The 24,347-nt window shown below is 38.0% G+C and overlaps 1 protein-coding gene across 1 annotated transcript in view; it reads left to right on the top strand.

Moving 5' to 3' along the window:
• The first annotated feature begins 260 nt into the window (after positions 1-260).
• Positions 261-24,347, top strand: part of CD34 (CD34 molecule) — a 60,533-nt gene continuing 36,446 nt past the window's right edge. The window contains exon 1 of the mRNA XM_075196216.1: positions 261-471. Coding sequence (XP_075052317.1) covers positions 393-471 — 79 coding nt within the window. The 5' untranslated portion in view covers positions 261-392. The remainder of the gene's footprint in view (positions 472-24,347) is intronic.

The following is a 24,347-nucleotide window of genomic DNA, read 5'->3' as shown; positions in this document are numbered from 1 at the left end:
TAATTCATATCTTTTAGAATAATAAAGCCCTCCACTTTTAGCAAAATTACAAAGCTAAAATTACTTTAAAATAGCATCTTGCCTAATGAGACATTTTCACTATGTAGAGGATAGTAACATTTTCAGTAAAGTGGAATTTTTGAGTAATAGAAGTAGATTCCCTGGCATGCAAAAGTTAATCCTCCACCTACCTTACGTAATGGCATCCTAAGGGGGTATATAAACATAGCATATGAAACATAGGACATTTGTAACTCCGCCTCACTTGTGCTTGAAGCTGAAACACACAACTCTCTCTATCTGCAGCTCTGACCTTTCTCGGGCACTGAAACTCACTGTTAGCAGGATAGGATCTGGTCCCTTAGTGAACGCTACAAGGATAAAAACCAAAGATGCTTCTCAGATGCAATCTCCGACCTCTGATAAGATGGCAAGTTTTGTTTGGGGTGATAAGCGCCCTGACGCTGCTTGGTGAGTAGCAACACATGAATGAAATGACTTGTAGGGCATTTGTCTGGGATAATGCTGCTCAGACATTTTGCCCCGATTGTGTTAGTAAACTATTCAATAGGTATAGGTGAAGCATCTCTGACTTAACGCATATACAACAATGATTCGCGCAGTAATGTATTTTTTTTCTTTCCTTCATGCATACCCTGTGATATGCATACATGTAGAATATGTGTTTCTGCTTGAAATAATTACTTTAACTGAATGTGTATCTGTTTATTCACTATTTATAATAACTCCTTGACTAAAAGAACTAATGCTGGTGGTCCAGGCATGAGGTTGTAAACTCTGGATGAAATAATATATGCATATAAAATTTGTCATTTATTTACTGTTATGAAAGTTTGATAATAAACAAACAGTTTGTAACTGTGATAAAAATGGAATTCAGGAGGGTAATAATGCATATATATATATATATATATATATATATATATATATATATATATATACACACTTTTGTTTTGATACACATCATTTATTAGTAATCATATTACATATAAAATATATGATTTTGTAATTTACTAAGGGATTCCAGAAATGTTCAAATATTTTTTTTTTAGAATACTATTTTTTTTCTTTTATGTAATAGAATCCAGAAGGTATTTCTTTCAAAAGCTTGATACATTTGCAAAATACATTTACATAAAGATGAAGTCTGTGTCACTGAGATTGTTAAAAAAAGGACATATTTATATAGAGGGCATTTATATTATGCAACAATTAAGGTTCACTCTGCTTTGTTTAGTAAACTTGTAAGTAACTGAGGAAAAGACATTGCCCTGATTCATCAAGGCAATTATCTGACGATTTTGGGTGATTGCAAAATCACCCTGTGAATGCCCAGAACTGGGAGATACGTCTGTAAACCCAACCCAACCCTGTCCGTTGCGTCGTTGAATGCAAAGGGCACTTTCTATAGTCTACCATTTCTGGGAGTGAATGGGGTGGGGAAGGGGTGTTATTGTTGTAGTCAATGTACAGTAGGGGCGTGCTAAACTCGAGCGCACGCAGCCACATCCAAATCCAGCTCAAAGTTACTTGTTTTTCTGCCGTATCTCTTGCTCCAGCTACAATGCTAGTCTAAGTCATCATCATCATCATTTATTTATATAGCGCCACTAATTCCACAGCACTGTACAGAGAACTCATTCACATCAGTCCCTGCCCGATTGGAGCTTACAGTCTAAATTCCCTACTATAGACACACACTGACAGACAGACAGAGAGGGAGAGACTAGGGTCAATTTTTGATTGCAGCCAATTAATCTACCAGTATGTTTTTGGAGTGTGGGAGGAAACTGGAGCACTTGGAGGAAACCCACGCAAACACAGGGAGAACATACAAACTCCACACAGATAAGGGCATGGTTGGGAATCGAACTCATGACCCCAGTGCTGTGAGGCAGATGTGCTAACCACTAGGCCACTGTGCTGCCTTCCTGATCAGTAATGATGACAGTCTCTTATGCATGCTATAACATGCAATCACGAGCAACTGTAAAAACTTATTTTATGCTCAGTAGACATTAACAACATCCTAATAAATATATATCACGGAAAACAACATGTAAACACTTTTTTAAAACAGTTTTATAATTAATTCCTATATTACTACCAGGTGACATTAGTTCAATATTTTTTTTTTCCTGTGCGTTCTTTTGAGAATCTATATTCCACATAGGTATTGGACATATCCTGCAGTGTAATAGAGCACAGCAGACCTACACCCGAATTCATCAGTGCACGTATCTTGAGATCCGTGCCTTGATGAATTTGGGAGTACACAGAGCGAAATACGTGCGTATAATGCTAAACGCGGGTTGCGCTCAGAATGTGTGTCTTGATGAATCAGGCCTATGAGGTCTCATTTAGACCTAAGGATAAATCCAGCTAGAATGTATAAGTTTGCACCCTATTCATTAAATTTGCTCTAAACTATAAATCAGACCCATAGCAGCTCGAAGTCACTACCGAAAAACACTTCTGAGCCCCAGGTAATTATCTGCTTTTGGGTATGTATGGCAGTCTGCACTCTTCTACAGTGATCATTTGTAAGATAGCTACAAAGATCATTTTAATGAATATATACCCTTATTTTTCATGCAAGGTGCATTTTACAAAACATATTGAATAATAGTATGTAGACTAAATCTACAATTTGACTATTGGATATAATAACTTGTGGTAATAAAGTATTTTGCACAGATCCCTGGTTTCCAGTAATGGTAGATGAAGAGAATTTGGGGCCCTAAGCTGTACATATGCCACAGCCCCTATGTTACAATTGAGTCCAGAACAGATATCAAACTGCGCTACACACCGTTTCCTTCTGTCATTCTCCACATAGTGCCTAGCGTGGGATGACAGAATCACAGAAAAAGGGGGAATAATTTTGTCTGCAGCCTGATCTTTTAAAAGGCCAGTGACAAATTAGAATGTGATATATATATATATATATATATATATATATATATACAGGGCCATCTTAACAACATTATGGGCCCCCGGTCAAAGCAGTGCACCGGGGCCCCTAGATATAGATATAGATATATAGATGTATACAGATATAGATATAGATATATAGAGATAGAGATAGATAGATGTACTTGCTCAGTGACCCTTGTAGGTTTTTTTTGCAGGTTTTTTTCTTTTGCAGGATTATTTATTCTCATTAAGAGCTGTGCCTATGGGGCCCCCTTGCCCGTGGGGCCCCCGGGCAGCTGCCAATCGTGCCCAATGGAAAAGATGGCCCTATATATATATATATATATATATATCATAACTTGTTTTACTTGCAAATACATGTGCTGGCATGCATACGTGTCCGTCATCACTATCAATCAGCACTTACACTTGTCCTGTAACTGGTGCAAGGGAAGTGGCTAATGATCACGTACCTCAGAAGCACAGAGCTTGGATCGGAGAAATGTGCATGCGGTTGACCCCGGTATGCCCTTATTGTACATTTCCTACGTACATATGTCCATCCCCTGCCCCGTTTCCCCCTCCAAGTTGTAGGCAGTCGAAAGTGTCATTTGCGTTGACATATGAATTGCATGCACTTGCGTTTACTGGTGTAAAGTCAGTTTCTGAGCATGCACAGAGCAATTTCAGATACAGCACACAACTTGACATGGCCAAAGATGAATCAAACCCATAATATATATATTTTAGGGGTTAATAGGGATTGGGCACTCCGCCTCCAAGGTAAATTCCGGTGCCAAATATGCAAAGAAAAAGACAGCATTCCCGAAATAATAGCAAAAGGCATACATTTAATCCAGCGGCATTTCAAGATGCTATGGCCACAGCATCTCAAAAACGTTGCTTTTGCTATTATTCCTGAAGTGACCTTTTCCTTTTCATATATATCTATATAACGTTGATGAATGCCACTCTCCATACTGAATGTTAAAAATATATCACTTTATTCTGACATTTTGGTCTATAGTTAGACTTGTTTCAAGTACATAGGTCTAACTATGGGCAGAAATGTCAAAATAAAAAGATACTTTTTCCTTAGTCAATATGTAGAGTGCCATCATCAGTGTTATTTACTGCTGTTCCCATCTTGAGGAATTCCCTGGGCACCCCACAAGTTGATTCTGGAAGCACTGAGGAACAATCTGTTTGTTCTTTATATATATTATAATATATTGTTTTATTTTTATATATTATAATCTAATATAATAGGGGTGATTGTCTGGGGCCCAGAAGAGAGCAATGGCTTCTGTTACAACCCGATATATTGCCCGTCACCTAGGGCGGTTTTGGGCTGGAGCCATTGGCCCCCCTATTGCTCTGGGCCCTTTGCAGTCACCCCAATTATATTATAATCCACCACTTTTCTCCAGTGGATTTAGGTTTTGAACTTGAGGGCTCTGAATCACTATGTGAGCTTTACATTGGTTAGTTCTATACAAAATTACAAAAGTAATGCAGCTAATTATTAACCCTTATATGTGTCAAACTGCTATACTCAATGGAAAATGCTGCATACTAAAGACTTTTGAATTTAATAAAATAATATATTGACAGGTAAGGAGTTAAGTTTTACTCATTACCAGTCCATGTGGATGGACATGTGCAAACATTGTCCAGTCTCAAATACTTCTTAAGAACATTGCAAAGTCAAGGAACTCCCTTCCTGTTTAATGTTTCCAATAAGGAACTCTGGCATAGCATTTCAAATGTGTAAATGAATTTGATAAAGTGCCAGGTCTTGAGGAAAACCCACAATGGAACAAAGCACATCACTTGCATCCAATTTAGCTTCTTTGAAGTAAGGGAAATTTCAGTGAAGCTTGGCACGTATGGTGCCTCCACTTTAGAGATTGCGTGGTTATGGAGGAGAGTTGGTGCCAGCTCACCTAGCATATGTTGATACTTAAATAATAGACATGTTTAGTAAATACATTAAACTGATAACAGTGCTGTCCTATTTCTCATCTGTGCAGACATTTTCCTATTAACCAACATATTCAACAGCCAGGTGTTTCTAAAAGTATTCTCTGTTAGAATAAATCATCATCATCATTTATTTATATAGCGCCACTAATTCCGCAGCGCTGTAGAGAGAACTCATTCACATCAGTCCCTGCCCCATTGGAGCTTACAGTCTAAATTCCCTATTATATACACACACTCACACACAGACAGACAGACACAGAGGGAGACAAACAAGGAGAGACAAGGGTCAATTTTGATAGCAGCCAATTAACCTACCAGTATGTTTTTGGAGTGTGGGAGGAAACCCACGCAAACACGGGGAGAACATACAAACTCCACACAGATAAGGCCATGGTCGGGAATCGAACTCATGACCCCAGTGCTGTGAGGCAGAAGTGCTAACCACTAGGCCAATGTGCTGGAAATAAGACAAATTGATCCTTAATCAATTGGGGGTCCTAGATAACATTTGAAGTGTGATTCTCTTAGTATATTACAGACTACACACACCTTCATATCTGAAGCCTACACATTATTCCATTGCCTGTTATCACCATAGGACATGTAGTGAGGAAATATACCATATCTCTTAAGACATCCGTTTTATGCTGTCACTTGTACATTATAGTGTCTTAATAATAAAGCAAAAGCACATTTAATCTCAAAGGAAACAGGTTTATTAAACAGTTTAACCCTGTTTAATGAAGGCTACATGGCAATGTGCTGGTGAAAGCTGTAATAAAGTGATATTATCCAATATCAGGTACTGTCAATCACTATCCTTTGGATCAACACAAGGTATGCATAGCGCAATATTATATAGGTAAATACCAAACGAGTTACTCATGATTGCTACACCATACAGATCAAGTTGATACCATCAAGCTGATGTCATCCATTTTATATTTAATCGCAACCACTGATCAATGTATTCCAATCCACACACCATATAACCCCTTCCCCCCCCCCCCCCCTCCGCTCACTTCATTTCATTCTATTATATTTTCAACACACCGACTTGTCCCAAAGGCAATGAGCACAAAATTACACTGTATTTGTAATATATTTTCCAGGGAGGGATACCCTGTATTATTGTGGCTCTTACTTTTAGGTAAAGGAGAGTGCGGTCCTACTGCCAATCTACAATCTAGTGTAATAAAGTGAAGTTGTAATAAAATGAGGGGTCTGCAATGCAACATGAACTTTAGATATTACTGCCAAACAAATTAAACACATATGCTCTCTCCATTTATTTCACCACTGGTTCTGGATTACTTGGCGAAGCTGATCCTGATGTCCAGTGAAGTTAACAATGATAGGATTACACATAAGACATAAGTATATGAGTCTCATTAGGTGCTGATCCCCCAAAGCATTACAGGATGCTATTAAAGAATTTCTCCACCCTCCCAGCATGGAACCTGATGTCTGTATATAATAGCAATCCTGTTGCCCAATGAGCATAGGAACATCTTATGAGGAAGATATTATGTGATTTGCTAGCCATGACTTTGGTCCAATCACATGCCACCTTTTCTTGCCATTTCCACCCTCCAAAAAACAAAACAAAAAATAAACAGTGATTGGGGTATATAGGCTGGCAGGGAGGGAGTCCTTTAAATATATTATATCACACTTTGTGGAAGGGTTATAATAAGGCGTCACTAAGCCACCCACGGAGAAATTACTGAACCTTTTTCTTATGACAAAACCTATTTATGTCTGATAGCTTTTAACAAGTACCTCTTTATGTCTCTAGAATTGTCCTTCTGATTTTGTGTGTGCATGAGAGGTATATTTTATTACTTACTAATACAATAAGCTTTTAAAATGAGCAGGGAGCCCCAAGATAACCAGCTGAACAGCCTTGAATGACATATCAAATGTGGTTGTACTTACACTTAATATATTACAATCTACATATCCAGCATTGACGAATGCAGATCTAACGGACATGTGATAGGGAAATATACCATATCTCTTAAGACATCTGTTAAATTCTGTCACTTGTATGAGCAAATAAAATAGTGCCTTACTAGTAAACGCTAACTAGCAATGCGCTAGTAGAAGTTGCATTGAATTGTGGAGTCTGCACTGAAATGTAAACTTTTATACACATATGCTCTCTTCAATCCTTCATAAAACAGCGATTGGGGTACAAGAACCACTTTAAATCTCTAAAAGCTTATTACGTAAACCATTATGTTTGTAAATGTTTAATAATAACCCTTCTGGTGTTTATTCCGTGCATTTTATTATAATTACTAACACAACAAGCTTTTATTCTGAGTTTAAATTAAAGGACTCTGAAGGAGGACTGAAGGGCTCCTAAATTTGTCTTGATGTTTGCCAGAGGAAGTACACATACCAGGGGGTTAAGAAAGCCAATAGCTGTTTTTTTAAAAATCTGGCAAAACCTATCTGTAGAAATGCACTACGACAGTGTATTGAAAGTGCACTTTATATTCCCTAAATGGGAAAATCAGGTGGGTTTTATTCAAAGTCATACCAATTATCATATAGGGCCTCATTTAAAGTTGGATGAAATCTGCGTTTACAACGCAGACATAAATTGCATTTCTAAAAATACACATTTTACAAGGGTATGTTGAGATGTATGCATCAGTTTGACACTTACACCAGTAGTCGAGGACTTGCAAATTTCCCGTCTCATGACAGGTGTGTGTGCATTTGAGTCTCTGAGGTAAATATAACAAGCTGCGTGTTTCCGGTGGGTTTGAAAGGTGGGGATGTTGCCTATAGCAACCAATCAGATTGTAGTAATCATTTATTTAGTACATTCAACAAAATGAAAGATAGAATCTGATTGGTTGCTATAGGCAACATTTCCACTTTTAAAACCCACCGGAAACTCGCAACTTGATACATTTCGCCCTCAGTCTACATAAGTCCAACAGGCCCATAATATATTTTGGATACGCTTACTTGCCTTCCCCTTCCTACATTCCCTCTCTTCAATTGTAAGGGGCCCCAAGCGCTCTTAATATAGGCCTTCTTATGGCTGCAACTGTAATTAGTAATTTGTGCGCATGCGTGTGATTTCTCCAATCGTGCGGTTTGCTGTATATAAAAAGCGTATCATATACAGCAAACCGCACGATTGGAGAAATCGCACATAAAATGAACATATATTTACAGGCCATGCAGAGCCACACGCAGATAAAGAAAGTTTCAGGCGCCATTAGCTCCAAGATACGCCAGGTATTCGTCACTTACTGGTGTGCATATTGTGTGGCTAGATGCAGAGCTGAAACAATAAGTACGAATTTCTTAACATAGGGCTTTACATTTATCCGTTTTATGATAAACATCCCATGTGCATCATCTTAACAGCTGCGGAATTAGTGGCGCTATATAAAGACCTGATGATGATGATGATGACCTTATTAGGTTTTTCTGGTGGTGCTATGTTGCACCATCTATTCCCTTAAGCCTGTTATTAAAGTGTTGTGGGTTTTTCATTTGTGCCAATTTATTTAGGAGAATTGTATAACTTTTTAATAAAGAACATACTTATGTTATAAGTGTTATTTAATTTTTCATAGTTTTACACTTTGTTAATGTTATGTGACATTCCCATGTATTAAATATAAATGTACATATTAAGACCTTATTAAATACATGTATAACCTACTGTCACTGCAAATTAAAAACCTTATTCTTCACTTTTTCTAACCTAAAACACACTGTTAGCGTAAAGAAAGCAGACAGATATGAATAATAAAATAAAAAGATGCTTTATGTGTTATAGATTAAATCAACAAATATATTCAGTGCCACATCTGTGATTTTTTATTTTATTAAATAAGGTACACATATATACCTACATACATACTAGGGATGTGCACCGGCCACTTTTGGTGTCTCGTGTTTTGTGTTTTGGATTCGGATGTGCTGGAGGTTTTGGGTTCGGATTTGTTTCGCAAAACACCTGACGAAAGGTTTTGGTTCGGATTTAAGGTTTTAGATTCGGATTTATTTTGAAAAAAACATAAAAAGTGCTAAAAACCAGTTTTGTGGGGGTTTTTTTATCACTCCTACACTATTATTAACCTCAATAACATTCAATAACAATCATTTCCACTAATTTCCAGTCTATTCTGAACACCTCACAATATTGTTTTTAGGGCAAAAGGTTGCACCGAGGTAGCTTGAGCACATAATGCCAAAAAAAGAGGTACAAGATGGAATTGTTCTGGGCCCTCCCTCCCACCCCTCACGAGATTTGACGCGAGACTTGGACGACAGAGCCTCATTTTCAATTTTTTGCCCGTCGGAAATATCCGAACAGTGCTCGGATCCCGTTCGGATCCGCACTGTTCGGGTGGGCTCGGATTAGCGGAATCCGAGCCCGCTCATCTCTAATACATACATACATACATACATATATGGCAGCCAGATTACAAACACTGATGTAAGTACTTCCACAATCATGCAACCGCTGGTAGACTTCACTATCCTGTCTGTGACTGTTAGCATTCATATCGACATCGCTAGTCCGGCACCAGGGTCAAGCAGGTGCAAAAGAAAAGCCTGTGTCAGGCGCATTTGTGACTGTTTATAAGGTTTGCATCTGATCACAGTAGTGTCAACACACCCTTACTGTACATTGAGGAACTTCGAAATGCCACATTCACCCTCATTCAGCCCACTCAGTACTTACTAACTTTTAACTCTTCCCCTCCACTCCAGGAGATCCTGGAGGGGAGGTGAAGTGTGAGGACAGAGGAAGGCTGGGTGCGGCGAATCGATTCTTTTGTCCCGTCCCAGCAACAGTATTTACTAGCAGGTAAGCAGGATGAGGGAAAATGGGCTGCTTTTCTGGAAACCTACCATGAATTCGGGAGTCTCCCGGACATTCTGGGTGAGTGGGTAATTATGTTGTAGAGGTCATACGTCTGAGATCCGTACAACTTTGCATCAATCATTATTGAATGTGCCTGCTTTCTGAGCATGCGCATTGCAAATAAACACACCATATGTGCAAAACAGCTTCTTGCATTCAACTCTGCATGGCCCATTTTGTGTCCAACTCCACTTGAATCCCATAGTTGCTTGTAAGTTTATTGAAGCGCATGCTATAATTTTTGTTAACAGACATTTAAAGCTAAAAATGGCACAATTACAACATCTATATTTAAAGAGGTTGGATGACTATAATTTTATATTTATAGTTCAGAAAAATGGAAGTCTCTAATTTATAGAGGCATAACATCTATTTGTAATCTCTTTGGAACATTTCTGAATATATCTATTTAGTTCAGGTTCAGCACAGAACTGAAACAAAGTTTCACAATGTGTTCCCACTGATTCAACGCCTATGATACTATAATCTGAGCCTCAGCAGACTCATTCTGCTACTACAGATTTGTGTTCAGCATAAAATATCAGTGTCCTTACTAAACCCACTCTAATGTGCCTGGAAAATAATGGCAGAATTTTGATGCAATGTTGTTTCTTATGCTATTAGCAAAAGTGTCTCGGTTTTTAACTGGTGTGGAGCATAATTGTTGAATAATAATTTACAGCATATGAGTGTCTGTTATAGTAGTGTATTCATGATAAGGGGTATATTTACTCAACTGCGAGTTTGAAAAAGTGGAGATGATGCCTATAGCAATCAATCAGATTCTAGTTATCATTTATTTAGTACATTCTACAAAATGACAGCTTGATTCTGATTGGTTGCTATAGGCAGCATCTCCACTTTTTCAAACCCGCAGTTTAGTAAATATACCCCTTAGTGTGCAGGTATAGTTGTGGTGCAGGTGGAAAGTGTAAGAATATGGAAGCAAGCACTAGATGACTTTGGGGTTTAATGCAGAGAGAGATATAGCATAGGAATCAGGGGAAAGGGGTTAAGGGATGGATGGAACACAGAATCGCTGGGAGCCATAGCAATATTTGCAGGAGGGCTCAGCGATATTGGTTTACCCAACTAAGTCTCCCACTCTGCTATTCTGAGCATGCATGGGGGCTATCACATACTCATTGAAGTACCAAACGTTCTCGCCCCATTGTGCCCCCCCCCTACAGTGGCTGTAATTCAGACAAACAATTACACACATTACCCCCTACACATACCAGTGTTGAGTACCTCAATTACAGAGTGTTCTTCTGTTTTCCAAACCAATATGACAATTACAAGAACTTAGCAAAAATTGCACAATAGATGGTAACATTCTTTTAAGTGCGTATCCATCTACTATTCTGGGGATAAACTCACAACTGCACAGCAGCTAATACAATATCACGATGTCCAAATCTTGTATTGCAATTTGAAGTACATTTGTAAATATATTTAATTTATTTACCTAAATAACCAACTTTCTGTCACTATGGTTTTGGAAAGTTTATAGTAATGTGATAAATGGGCAAACTGAGCATGACACACCTAGTGTTGCCCCTCGCACATTCCTTTGTCTTATCAGTGAAAATTCAGACTAGTTTGATGCCTGATGAGAGAGGGTACAGAGCCAGAGTGATGTCATAGTGCAGACTGATTTCCTATGTTTATTCTCGCATGCCTTTGAACACACTGCTCCTGCATCCTGTCTGGCACTCAGTGAAAAGGGGACATATTTTATCAGTTGTTTCCAGATGGCAGAAGGTCCCACCCTGCTAGTTCCTTCCACATGTCATAGTTAAAGACTCTATGACTAATTTAGAACAGACTCTCAGGTTGCAGCTATTGTGGGACAAGCTGAAATTATCTGATGTCTATTTTGGATCTTCCTATGACAATCCCTCTTTCCCAGTAGTAACATCACCTCCCTGACACTGTGCTATTGTTAACATTTAGATGATTCATATTCACATCATGTCACTCTAGCCCCTTACACTTTAAACTTGAATAAACATGAACACACAGGATATGTCTGAGCTGGAATGCTGTGATTGGCCACATGTTATGTTACTTCTCTTGCATATATGACTAAGTACTGTAGTTTTGACAAGGTAATATAATGGGTGTTCTGATCCCAGACAAAAGCACATAAAATGCATAAAATTACATGTGGCACTTTTGTGTGTTTGAAGCTTCTCTATATATTGAGTGAAGTCCATCAAGAAGGGCTGTTCTTCCTATAAGATAGGATGCTATAGAGCTGGTGCAAGGATCAGTTTCTGTTAGAGTGGAAATAACAGTATGCTAATCCGCACAACAAGGACACCCCCAAAAATGCACCATTTCCACCCATTTATCAGCCATTTAACTTGGCAAAATAATAGCCAGTTCTTGCACTGCTCACAAAAATAGGTGCATCGGTGCACCCACTGCAAACTTTGCAAGGAATACTCTCACTCCAGTCAACTCAGGGCCTGATTAAGGGTTCAGGCCAACCTAGGCTAATACACTCGTAATTTAAAATCTATTACATACATTACCCCCACCCACATTGTTTATGTTTCTGTGTTTTGTAAAATCAGCTCCACTTGACCTTTTAAACGATAACGGCAATATTTATTACTCATATAGGGCCTGATTCATTAAAGATCTTAACTTGAGAAACTTCTTATTTCAGTCTCCTGGACAAAACCTTGTTACAATGCAAGGGGTGCAAATTAATATTCTGTTTTGCACATAAGTTAATTACTGACTGTTTTTTTCATGTAGCACACAAATATCAACTTTAAATTTCAGTGTACAAATAAGCTATTAAGGGGGGTATTCAATTGTTCCTCCGGGCGCCGCTGGAACGAGCGTGTTAAAACTATTACCGTTTATATGGTTTACTCGCTTAATTTCAGCTCGCAGCTCCCTGAGCAGCGAGCTGAAATTGAGCGAGTAAATTACCGTATGAACGGTAACTACGCGCAATATTACCGTATAAACGGTAATAGTTTTAGCGCGCTCGTTCCGGCGGCGCCCGGAGGAACAATTGAATACCCCCCTAAGTATTTGTGTGCTACATGAAAAAACAGTCAGTATTTAACTCAGGCCCATAGTTTTCATTATAATCAGAACTGTTTGGCAGAACAGAGGCATGAATGAGCGTTACTGAGGGTGAAGGTGGAGAGGGAGCGGGCTGTCACATCTATGAGTCAAGGATGACTCATTGCCTTCAGTCTTTACCATGGGAATGCATCAAGATTAAAACCTTACTGCATTTTCTTTTTACTTTGCAGAACAATTTTTCTCTTATATTTTAAAATGAATGTCAGTTTATACCTCTCACTGTCACAATTTTGCAATCTCCTCTTGAAATACAGAAATCCTGGGTATTACACTATGTCACAGTTATGCTAATTGTAATGAGGATGGTTCATTCAACAAAGCGATGAAAAAATTGTAGAGGACAGCCCTTATGCTAGAGTTATGTGGCTCCAGAGCATGTAAGTGAAATTTAGACAATCACCTTGAGGGCTTGTTGACACTTAAGCATTAAAGACCACTCTGTATGAGGTGCAGTTTGATTGTAGTCAGACCACACTGACCACTTGCACAGTTCATTAAAATAAAGCAGGCATTCATTGATCCCAGTACTATTTCTCCCTCCACCTCGCCTGAGTCACATACTAGCATACTCTTATATTCACTACTACAGGAAAAATGTTACCACTTCCCAGTTCTATTTAACCTTGTCCAAACAAAACTGACTAAACTGTTAGGGCTGTCTTAACGTATGGGCACGCTGGGCATTTGGGCGGGGGCCCCACGAACCTAGGGGCCCCATAGGCTTTCCAACTTTTCAGCATATTATACAAGGAAATTCATTCAGAACCTTCAAACCCTCTTTATTAAAACGTTTAGGTGGATTAATCACCTCAGTATCAGCTGTTATCTGTACATGCGATCTTGCTGTTGCGAATACATATCTTAACCTTAATGAAAAAAATGTACACATACTAATTGTACATCAGTGGGTGAGTGGTTGTGTAGGTAGGGCCCCAGTGCACTACTTTGCCCCGGGGCCCATAATGTTGTTAAGACGGCCCTGTAAACTGTCCTGCAAAAAATTGAGGTATGGTATTAGCAGAGGATAGTATGTGAACAGCAGGATTCTGCTTTATGTGAACCCAAGAAGATGCTGCAGAATGACAAAAGAGAAATATAAATATGGAGGCCAAAGTTAATGCCTAATATGGGCATTCTGCAGCGAAGACAGTGGGGTGTGGGCATCAGCAGATGAAACGTAGAACAAGGGGTATATTTACTGAACTGCGGGTTTGAAAAATTGGAGAGGTTGCCTATAGCAACCAATAAGATTCTTGCTGTCATTTTGTAGAATGCACTAAATAAATGAAAGCTAGAATCTGATTGGTTGCTATAGGCAACATCTCCACTTTTTCAAACTCGCAGTTTAGTAAATATACTCCCAAGTGTTGTAAAATATGGAAATACAGGTCTGGAAATACCATAATGGCACAGAAAATAGTATTTCTTTCCACATCTGCACATTTTTGGTGGCAAAGAATTGTGCATCTGCTTTAATAAGTAGATAACATGAAATGGATGTTTCTAAAATGTATTAATGTTTAATGAACAATAGACTGATTCTGTAATACAATCAGTAAGACATTTATAAGTTTATGAAAATGCAACTTATGAAATTGCATGTTTTTCATTTTATATAGTATCAGCAAGAAAAAGTGCGCCTGATTCATTAAGGAACGTAAATGCTGATACATGCTGTATTTTGCACTTTTACACATGCGCAAAACCGAAACATATGCCAAATAATGCAATTCATGTTCACACACAAATGACACTTCCGACAGCCTACAGTTTGAAGGGCGGAATGTGGGGGGGATTGTGCGTATGCATGTAGTCAGTGTACAGTAAGGGCGTGCCAAGCTCCAGCGCACGCAGCAGTGTCCGATTTAAGCTTTGGGCATCTCTAAGGTACGTGCTTTTCAGTTATGTCACTTGCCTCAGCAAGGGCAGGTGTAAGTTCTGATTGATAGTGATGACGCACGTGTAAGCAAGCTAGAACATGTGTTTGCAAATAGGAGTAACTTTAAAAATGCATTTTATCACCCTTCTGTTCTCCCTGAACTTTGGGTCTCAACCTACAAATAACTGCAAATTACTCTCCTGCTATCTCCGACAACATATATTCTTTGTTATTCGATAATAATGCTTATAGCTGTTCCGTATTGTTTTCAACACTTTTGATTATAAGCTTAAATTGCTGAATACTTTATTGAATAATTATGTATTGACATATTCATTCTTTTGCTATTGTATCAATATTGTAATATGTTCGGCTTTGGTAAATATGATCCTTTTTATTTTATGCTTTTTGACTGAAATAATTTTAGCTTGAAAGAAATCTGAACTTCTTCAATAAAAATTTTGTTTGAAAAAAAGCAGTTTATGTATAGTAGACATTAATAACATCCTGATAAATGTATTTTATGGGATGGGGTGGGGGGGGTTATAAAAAAAAAACACTTTTTTATGATTTTTAATTAAATACTATAATATTAGCATGTGACAATAAATGAATACCTTTTTTTCTGTGGGTTCTGCTGGAACTTTATATAGAACATATGTATTGTGTGTATCCTGCAGTGTATTGTGTCTTTCTCAACATGGAAATTGGCGTATATGTAGAGCGTACCTACACCCATATTCAAGAGACGTTTCTTCAGATGCACTTGTAGTTGAATACGGACGTGCGTATGCCCGATTTTTGTGCACATTGGGGCTGATTCATTAAGGAAAGTAAAGCAAAAATATCAGTAACTTTGAACCTTGGCAAAACCATGTTGCAATGCAAGGGGTGCAAATTAGTTTATTATTTTGCACATATGGAAAATACTGGCTGTTTTTTCATGTAGCACACAAATACTTGATAGCTTTTTTTTTACACTGACATTAAAAGTTGATTTAGGACATGCTCTACCCCAACTATAAATCTGTCCCCACATTTTCCTCCCCGTCCATTGCATCATGGTTTTGCCAGTGTTCAAAGTTACTCATTTTTTTGCTTTACTTTCCTTAATGAATCAGACCCATTATGTTTATTTTGCATGCCTTAATGAATCAGGGCCAGTAGTTTGCTATTTTTGATGGTGATGGTAGCTAAGTTATATTTCATCATTTATATGTGGCTATATAACCACTGAATTTAAGTAATATAGCGGAGATTTGTAATGACTCAACCTGTAAGTCAACACAGGGCTGGACCGATAAGCAGGCAGTATAGGCAGCTGTTCTTCAACTGTGGTATGAAGCACACTTTCTTCCTGCTTCACATTATCAACAGAACTGTTTCTTCACTGGGAAGTCTGCTCTTGACCATCGGCAGCAAGTAGTATTCTACACTTTCAATGGCTTACTAGATTAATTCTAAGGCATCATAATCTAGTACTTTTTTGTGACCATTTGAGAATCAACAGAAAGACGATTGATAATAATTGGAAATGTGGATACCTATTCTTTCTTTCTCAGTTGTTCTCGGTTGTTGGACCACTCGATTGACATCAACCCCCAAACATTACTAGTACTGTTTTGGCATATTAATGGAAATGTGTCTATCAGAGTAACTAAGGAAGAGGTATAGCATAATACATAGCACAAGAGTTGATGATTTGGGGGTAAATGTATCAATGTCCGGATTCTTCAACTCCGGTGAGATCGGCGTCTTCAGCGCTTAAATTTAAAGCGGCGCTGCCTTGTAAAGGGAAGTTTCCCTTTACAAGGCAGCGCCGCTTTAAATTTAAGCGCTGAAGACGCGGATCTCGCCGGAGTTGAAGAATCCGGACATTGATACATTTACGCCTTGGTCTGCCAAGATCTACCTGATGCAAATTTTTAGATGTAAGAATCGCACCAGAAGCTTGAAAAAAAATAATGCTAGAAGGGTGTGAAGACCTTGCACCTGGGTTTAATCAGGCATCAGTTGTTGTAGGCAGCTACACTATAGGGGACGCAAGTTGTTGTCGTCATCACAGTAATGTTTGTGGCTTATTTTTTACTTTACACTCTGAAGTTCATGTGCAATTCAATTGTAAAGCTCATTTCTTGGTATCACAAGTTAAACTATGTCCTGCAAGATGCATGCAAGGTACATTGGCAGGATTAAATACATGGTGTAAATAAATCCCGCCCATAAATCCCTGTTCTTGTCTATGACAAATTGCAGCATTTAACCATGAGAACAGCCTGTTAGAGGTCTGTAGTGTTGAACTGTAGTGTTGAAGTAGACATTATATTGTGCATAACAGTTTGCCCCAAAGTGAATGCAGAAGAGCTTACAATCAAGTGTGGTGGTGGACAAATCTGATAGTGGTGTTTGCAGGGAGTGGGCATGAGTAATATAGGTGCTAAATAAAGATGAATGCTGATGTGTCATTGATTGCCACATGCTATGAAGTGGTGTGGAGACATTGGAAGTGTGTAAAATGATGATTATGGAGCTGCAAATATATGACCTGAATTATATGACCTGAATGAAAAATGTATAGTGTTTGACCACAGATAACTAAATTCACTAAATTCACTAAATTGCGGGTTTGAAAAAGTGGAGATGTTGCCTTTTGCAACCAATCAGATTCTAGTTATCATTTATTTAGTACATTCTAAAAAGCTAGAATCTAATTGGTTGCTATAGGCTACATCTCCACTTTTCAAACTCGCAGTCCAGTAAACATACCTCTTTGACGCCACTTGAAATTAATTCCAATCATTAGAGATGTGCATTGACCCTCGTGTTTTCGAAACCGGTGTCGTTTCTAACCCAACTTCGTGATTCGGCTTTGCAACTGGTTTTATTGAACAAACGCAAAAGATTAAGGTTTTGGTTTTGGATCTGGATTTAATTAAAAATTGTAAAAATAGGTAAAATAATGTCATTTAGAGCTGTTTTTGTTCTTATATTACTATTTATAGCATTAACATTCATTTACAGTCATTTACAGTCTATTTTTTAATGATCCCTTCATAATGGTCCCAATTTTCACCAATGTTGGCCAAAGTCTGCAGTGAGCTGTCTTAATGAAGGATATTGTAACTGTGCCATCATTGCATTTCCTTTCTCTGATTCAATTCAAAAATAATAATACACTGAATAGTGTTATCTCCCTTTCATTGCACCCAAGGTCAAGTTGCCATAACACCACAGCTCCCAGGATATAATCCCTTATGATGTTACAGCTTCCAAGTAACTGTCATAAGCTTTTAGAACTAGCAGGAGAGGTCTTCACCTATAGCAGTTACCTTTCCCATAACGTTATACGGAAACACAGGTACTTTTATGCCCCCAGTTCTTAACTCAACAAAGTAAAAGCATATAAGCAGGAACCGGTAACATGAAGATATGATAAATTGGGCCAAGAGCAAGCCTCCATGTCTACTCAGGAGGCAGCAACAATTTAATTTAAGAAGCTGCGCACCTCAGCTGCCTGTTACCAACCAGGACGCAGCCCTGGTGTCAGAGTGAGTACACTACTTTTTGGGGACAGCTTCTGCAGCAATTCTCAGGTAGTCCCCTTTACCCGGGGTTGGGACATAACTTACCACAGGGCAATGATTTTTCCTCCCTCCCACATAAAATATTTCAGAGTCCCTGGTTTGATTCAGAAGGGCAGCATTATGGCACAGAACATATAAGGAAAACAAGGTAGGAAAGCCTTGATCTTGGATACCAATGAAAGCAATGTGCCTAATCTTTGAATTTTTGTAGTATGGGTGCAGGTCACCTTCGTCTATTTACTTTCCAAAATGTCTATCTATTCATACCACTGTCCATCCAATGACCTCTGCCTGTTAATTTAATTACAGCTGCGCGCCCTGGCTGCCTGTGAGGCGTCCCGGTTAGCCTGGCGTCAGAGTGAGTAGACCCCTTCTTGGGGACCACCTCTGCTGCAAGTCTCGGGCAGTTCCAGTTACCCTGTGGTTGGATGAAGCTTACCGCGGGACAATGATTTTTCTGCCCTCCCACCCACATAAATATTTACGAGTCCCCTGGTTTGATTTAGAATGGCATCATTACAGCACAGATGTACCGCACTCCAAGGACTTGCACTATTTAACATTGTGCCCTTTCATCATCTTATAAATATCTACTAATGCCGCTGTCCGCAGTTGTCCACTGTTGTCTTAATGAAGAATTTTGTAAATCTGCCACCAGTGCATTAAAAAAATAATTAACCATACTTTACGGTTCTCTAGCTATATTACATAGCATACATCATCATCCATCATATCTTCATCTATACATGTATTCTTTGCCAGGTCCAAAATCTGTCTATTAATTTCTCAGTATGTGGACTTTCAATTGCATTGTCAAGACATGTTTTGGGCAGCCAAATATGCATCAGTGTAAGTATTATATATACTTATATATGTAAGAAGGGCAACTGTCTGTCTCTTTACTTATTTATTACACGTCACTAATGACACAAAAAAGAAACAGGGGTTTGTTTAACAAGGTGCACTGAATATCCCTTAGGTTATCGTTTGTCATTTTCATGAGCCATCCATTTAAAATTTAACTTTTATTAATTGTAAAGAATCTAAAGAATAACCAGCAAAATATTAAAATGATATCATGATAATAAAAACAAAGATATGTAAACAAAATACTGGGTACACACAATACTTTCTCCTATATAAGCGGGATTAAGGATATAAAACAGGTTATAAGCTTTGGATAAGTAGTTAATGCACAAAATTAATATGCTGAATCAATATTCAATAACCTGCTACTTATATAGCCATTAATAAGCCAGTGACACGTGTAAGTAAGAGGTCTAGGTATATTAAGGTGATTTCTCCCTAATAGTGTAACCAAATTTGTAATATCTGTATAAATATATCATACAGGGTATGTGGAGGTAACTAACTTTCTGCCTCTCAAGTTGCTCCTAACTGACTTGAGATAAATGGAGTTAGTAGACACGAAAGCAGTCCTATCTATAATGACTGATTCAGCCCTGATAAGCTGTATAGACGATCGATGATCCCTGGTTGCAATCTATGGGGAGTGAATTGCTATCTGCGTCCTAAGTGCTCCTTACTATCTCTGGGCTTTTAGGAGCTATCCTGAATAAGAAATCCCTTATGTGTAATGAAGAACCAGGTGCACCCAGCAGGAAAGCCGAAGTGCGTTTCGCTAGGTGGTGCTTAACTTGCCTTGAATAAGCACCACATAGCGAAACGCGCATCTTGACAGTCATTAATGTACGTGGAAGTCATATTTTCTCTATATAATGTAATTATATATAAACACCCAACATCCACCGTTTATTTTTATAAAAATTAAACAGGATATTATCTTTTCCACAGTAAAAATGACAATTAAGTGATCGAAATTGATGGTCACAACTTGAAATTATATAGCACAATACTAACTAATGAAGTACTGGGGGGTTAACATACAAACAGCCAGTCAGAAGCGACTAGATAGTGCTCTGGTTTCGTCATTATTGCATATGTTTACACCAGATCTCCAGTACCTGCAAAAGATCTGCCCATGTCTAATTTTGTAACGTCTCCAGAAAGGGGGGAGGGGGTGCTACACTTACATGAGCGCTCCCAAACTGTAATCAACTTATAACTGTCAGCCCCCATTCTGCCTCTTCAGGCATAAGGGGCAGCAAGCTTGCTCACACCATTATGCCAGAATTCCAAACAAAGAATAAAACTAGTTAACCATGACTGTTACCCACAGACAGGACACCTGTGACCTGTATATTCAGGAGATAATCACAACTCACTTTAAGCTAACTCATAACAAGCTATATAAACAGGATCATGTTTTTGTTAATGAAATCTAATTGTACAGTACATTGATTTCCCGGTTTGTGCTTAACTCCACCCAGTTACAGTTGACATAAAATAGCGGCCCAGTTTTTGCATCCACAATGCTTTTAGGGGTTGCCATATCACGCCATTAGTCTAAAAGAAACACGCTTCATCTGTATGCATGTGTAAATATAGATATATTTGTTTACTTATTATTCACAAGACCAACCTCCATCATTACACTATAATAAAGCCAACCGGCCATACTTTACCGTATTGTGTGGAGATGCCCATTAATTAAATAGGTTTTGTCCAATGCAAAAGTCGAAAATTGATTTACTAATGGAATCACAGCACTTTCCTTTATAGGGGGATAATTGATGTGGATTAATTATTAATATTTAAAGTGGAATTAATAACAATTGTAGTTTAAAAATGCAACAAAAAAGTACAAAAAAATATATAACCTATTCTCAAGACATCTTTTAAATTACCTTTTCTATTCAAGATTTGAGAACCTATTGACTAAAAACAACTGCTTTCCCAATATTGGAAATCATCCTGCAGACCAAAAGGCTGGAGTACTGCTGATAAGTACCAATGAGTTTCAACTTCAAATAGCAAATGTTCCTCCAAACAGAAGTCTGGATATACCCTTTGGCTGTATACAAGAATGTGTGTATTGTTTAACTAAGGGGGATGTCTACATTAAATACACATATTAGCCTTCTATGGGTGGGCTACAGGATATTAAACTTTAAACAAGCTAGTGCCCAATTATCCAAGGCAGGTCTTCTGAGAACTAGGCCAGATCTACAATCAGTCAGCAACTTCTTTACACTTTTGGCTTTTAAACTATGTGCAACTACGGTATGTTAATACATCACTTCCAAGACTTAGGATATAAGTGAATATAAAATAAAACGAAAAAGTTACAAACAACACAGAGAATAAAAATACGCAATAAAACATTGCATGGATGTAGCTTTGTTTAGAGTATAATTTTTGAGATAAATTAATGAAGCACATTACAGTGTGTAAAGTATGAGAGAGCATTGTTTTCAGTCCAGAAAAGGTCTATATTTCTCAAAATGGGACTATTGCATGCAGTGTCAGATTGAAATGCCTGCCAATCTGACTCCTTTTCAGTTAGAAAATAGTTTTTCTGCTGTGCATAGTACATTTCCAACTGTGATTATCTTGAGTTTGTTAACTGACGTTCTAAAATATATTTAATTCTAGATGATTACTCAGGACATATGATTGTAGTTGGAAAATAAGTAAATACGTGCGCTAAGATTAAGTAGTGAATTACTGATAATTACAGATATAAAGGCCCAGCTTACATTTACATATAACACAATTTATCTAGTACAGATATAAATCCTACATACATAATAAAGTGCACTATAAATAGAATTAGCCAATTGATTTAGTATTGGGACAAAACTTGCAAAGTATTCTTTGGGTTACACACAGTGTTTGACATTTAGATGTGGCGGTATGAAAATGTAATCGGAATGTACGTGAATGGAATTTGTTACTTTTATAACGAAGGCAGTAAGAGAAGTGGGGGTATGGAATACCACCGTATACACCCCCACTTTGACCACTGGTCACACATGTTGCAGGTACCCACCTGTGCATCCTCTCTTAGGTTTAATGTCTAACCTGACCTAGTTAAATGTATATGTTTCTATCCAACAGAGTTGTCTAGTCAATTGAGTGTTCATTAAGTACATTTTGAGGACCACATAAGTATTATTATTATGTGTTTTGGCATAACTTGGTTTAAACCACTGTCAATTGGAGAGAAAACTCCCTACAAAGTGCAGTGGTAGCTGGGACACTTTCAAACTTCTTTTTTAGTTTACTAATTTAGAAAATTGTAGATTGCTTTGAATAACAGTGGATGAATAGTCTTCTATACATGGACAACATGGCAGTGGATGTTCCATATTGCAGCAATGAATTCATATGTAATTCTGGCCCCTGCCTCAGACAGACAGCAGTTGTATCACTCTGTGGCCCGCCCCACCTTTAACCCTGACTCACTGTGAGACCGCTGACTCTGCAGCTCTCCCAGACCTGGCTTTCCATTCCTTCCATCACGTCACCACCATGCCTTAACTATGAGCTTTGTTTTGGATTCAGTTTAATCTCCCTGCTAAGAAAACAAATGTGCATTAAAAACACAACTGTAAGATTAGACAGTGAGCTCCATCACCGAGATCTAGATCCATCAGAACAAGGACAGGGAAATTCAGACACTATCTACAGGGTGAAAAATGCTTATGCTGCTTTATGACTGCATTCAGTCTGATATGACAGAGGTACTGTTTATCAAAGTCTTTTCATCTATAGCATCAGTCAGCACTTTTATTATTATTAGCAATGGTGTCAGTTGGATGTATTGACATGGACACTAGATTTACTCTCCTTCAGTCTGTGTGCTAATAATATGCTTCTTATTTGCTTATCAAAGTGACACTGTCACCAGGTAATCCATTTGTTTTTTATGAAAAAGACACTAATTTCACTGGGTTTTTCTCCAATATTTCCCACCCCATTAGTTGTCTAGCCATTCCAATGCCCAAGCTGGCAATTAAAACGGTGCCCCCTTATGTCCCCTCTATCATATTTAGCTCTTATATTTGTCTAATATATAAATAAACCACAAATGTTGTAACTTTCACAATTATTTGCTCAACAAGCAAGAAAGTAACCAACAATTTACAGCTTTGTAACACATTTTTGTTCAATTAATTCCATTGTGCTGCCCCCTAGAATCTGGTGCCAGAGACATACCCTTTGGTCCAGCAAGTATATGAGTAATTGCTTTGTTCGGCAACCATTGCCCCTCTACCATACGTCAATGTCCTTGACCAGTAAGAAGCATTAAGAACACTGGAATACAGTAGTGGAGAGACGGAGCTCTGTCCAGTCAGTGATCAACATATTGGGCTGAGGAGCTTCATTTTTACTACATGTTTCCATCTGTGTATTTAATTAAAATATCATGTCTCTCTAATGACTATTTCTTTTTAATTTATGTTAAGATGTGCAGCACTCTGCTCTGTCCCAACTAACCCTAAACATAAATTGAATATACATTTTGCAGATACCCTTTTTGGAACTCAGCCTTAAAATTTTCTTTTGACCTTTTAATTTAATATGAGCATTTTCTCAATAATGCCTTAAAAATGTAATTTTGATAAAAACATTCCCAACATTCCCTGCTGATAAAAAGTTAATTGCAGCATTTCAGTCTACATCCTGCTACTTAATCAGTTATAGATATATTATCATAATGGAAAATTAAACCCCAAACAGTATAGATTTATTTAGACTTTACATCCTGACATTTTTCCTGATGTGGTTATGGAACAGATGTTGCAATCTGGCTGCCTAATGACTGGATAAGTGAGTAATTTGGCCACACACACATGGCTGCCCAAATTGTAGTGATCCCGTTGTTCAGGCACTGTCTCGAGCATTAAGATCACAATGCTTTGCAAGAGGTCAAACTAAAATTCACTAAATGAACTAACTAAAATAGCACCATGTATAGCCAGACAGTTCCTAATGATCATTAGTATAATAGATGGTGTCGGACTGAAGGGAGAAGTCGTTTTACACTGTTGTTGTTGAGGTCACTTGTTCAGTGTTG

This window comes from Mixophyes fleayi, chromosome 2 (genome assembly GCF_038048845.1).
Source record: "Mixophyes fleayi isolate aMixFle1 chromosome 2, aMixFle1.hap1, whole genome shotgun sequence".
NCBI lineage: Eukaryota > Metazoa > Chordata > Amphibia > Anura > Limnodynastidae > Mixophyes > Mixophyes fleayi.
Note: the sequence above shows the minus strand (reverse complement) of the source record. Positions and strands in the feature narration are given on the sequence as shown.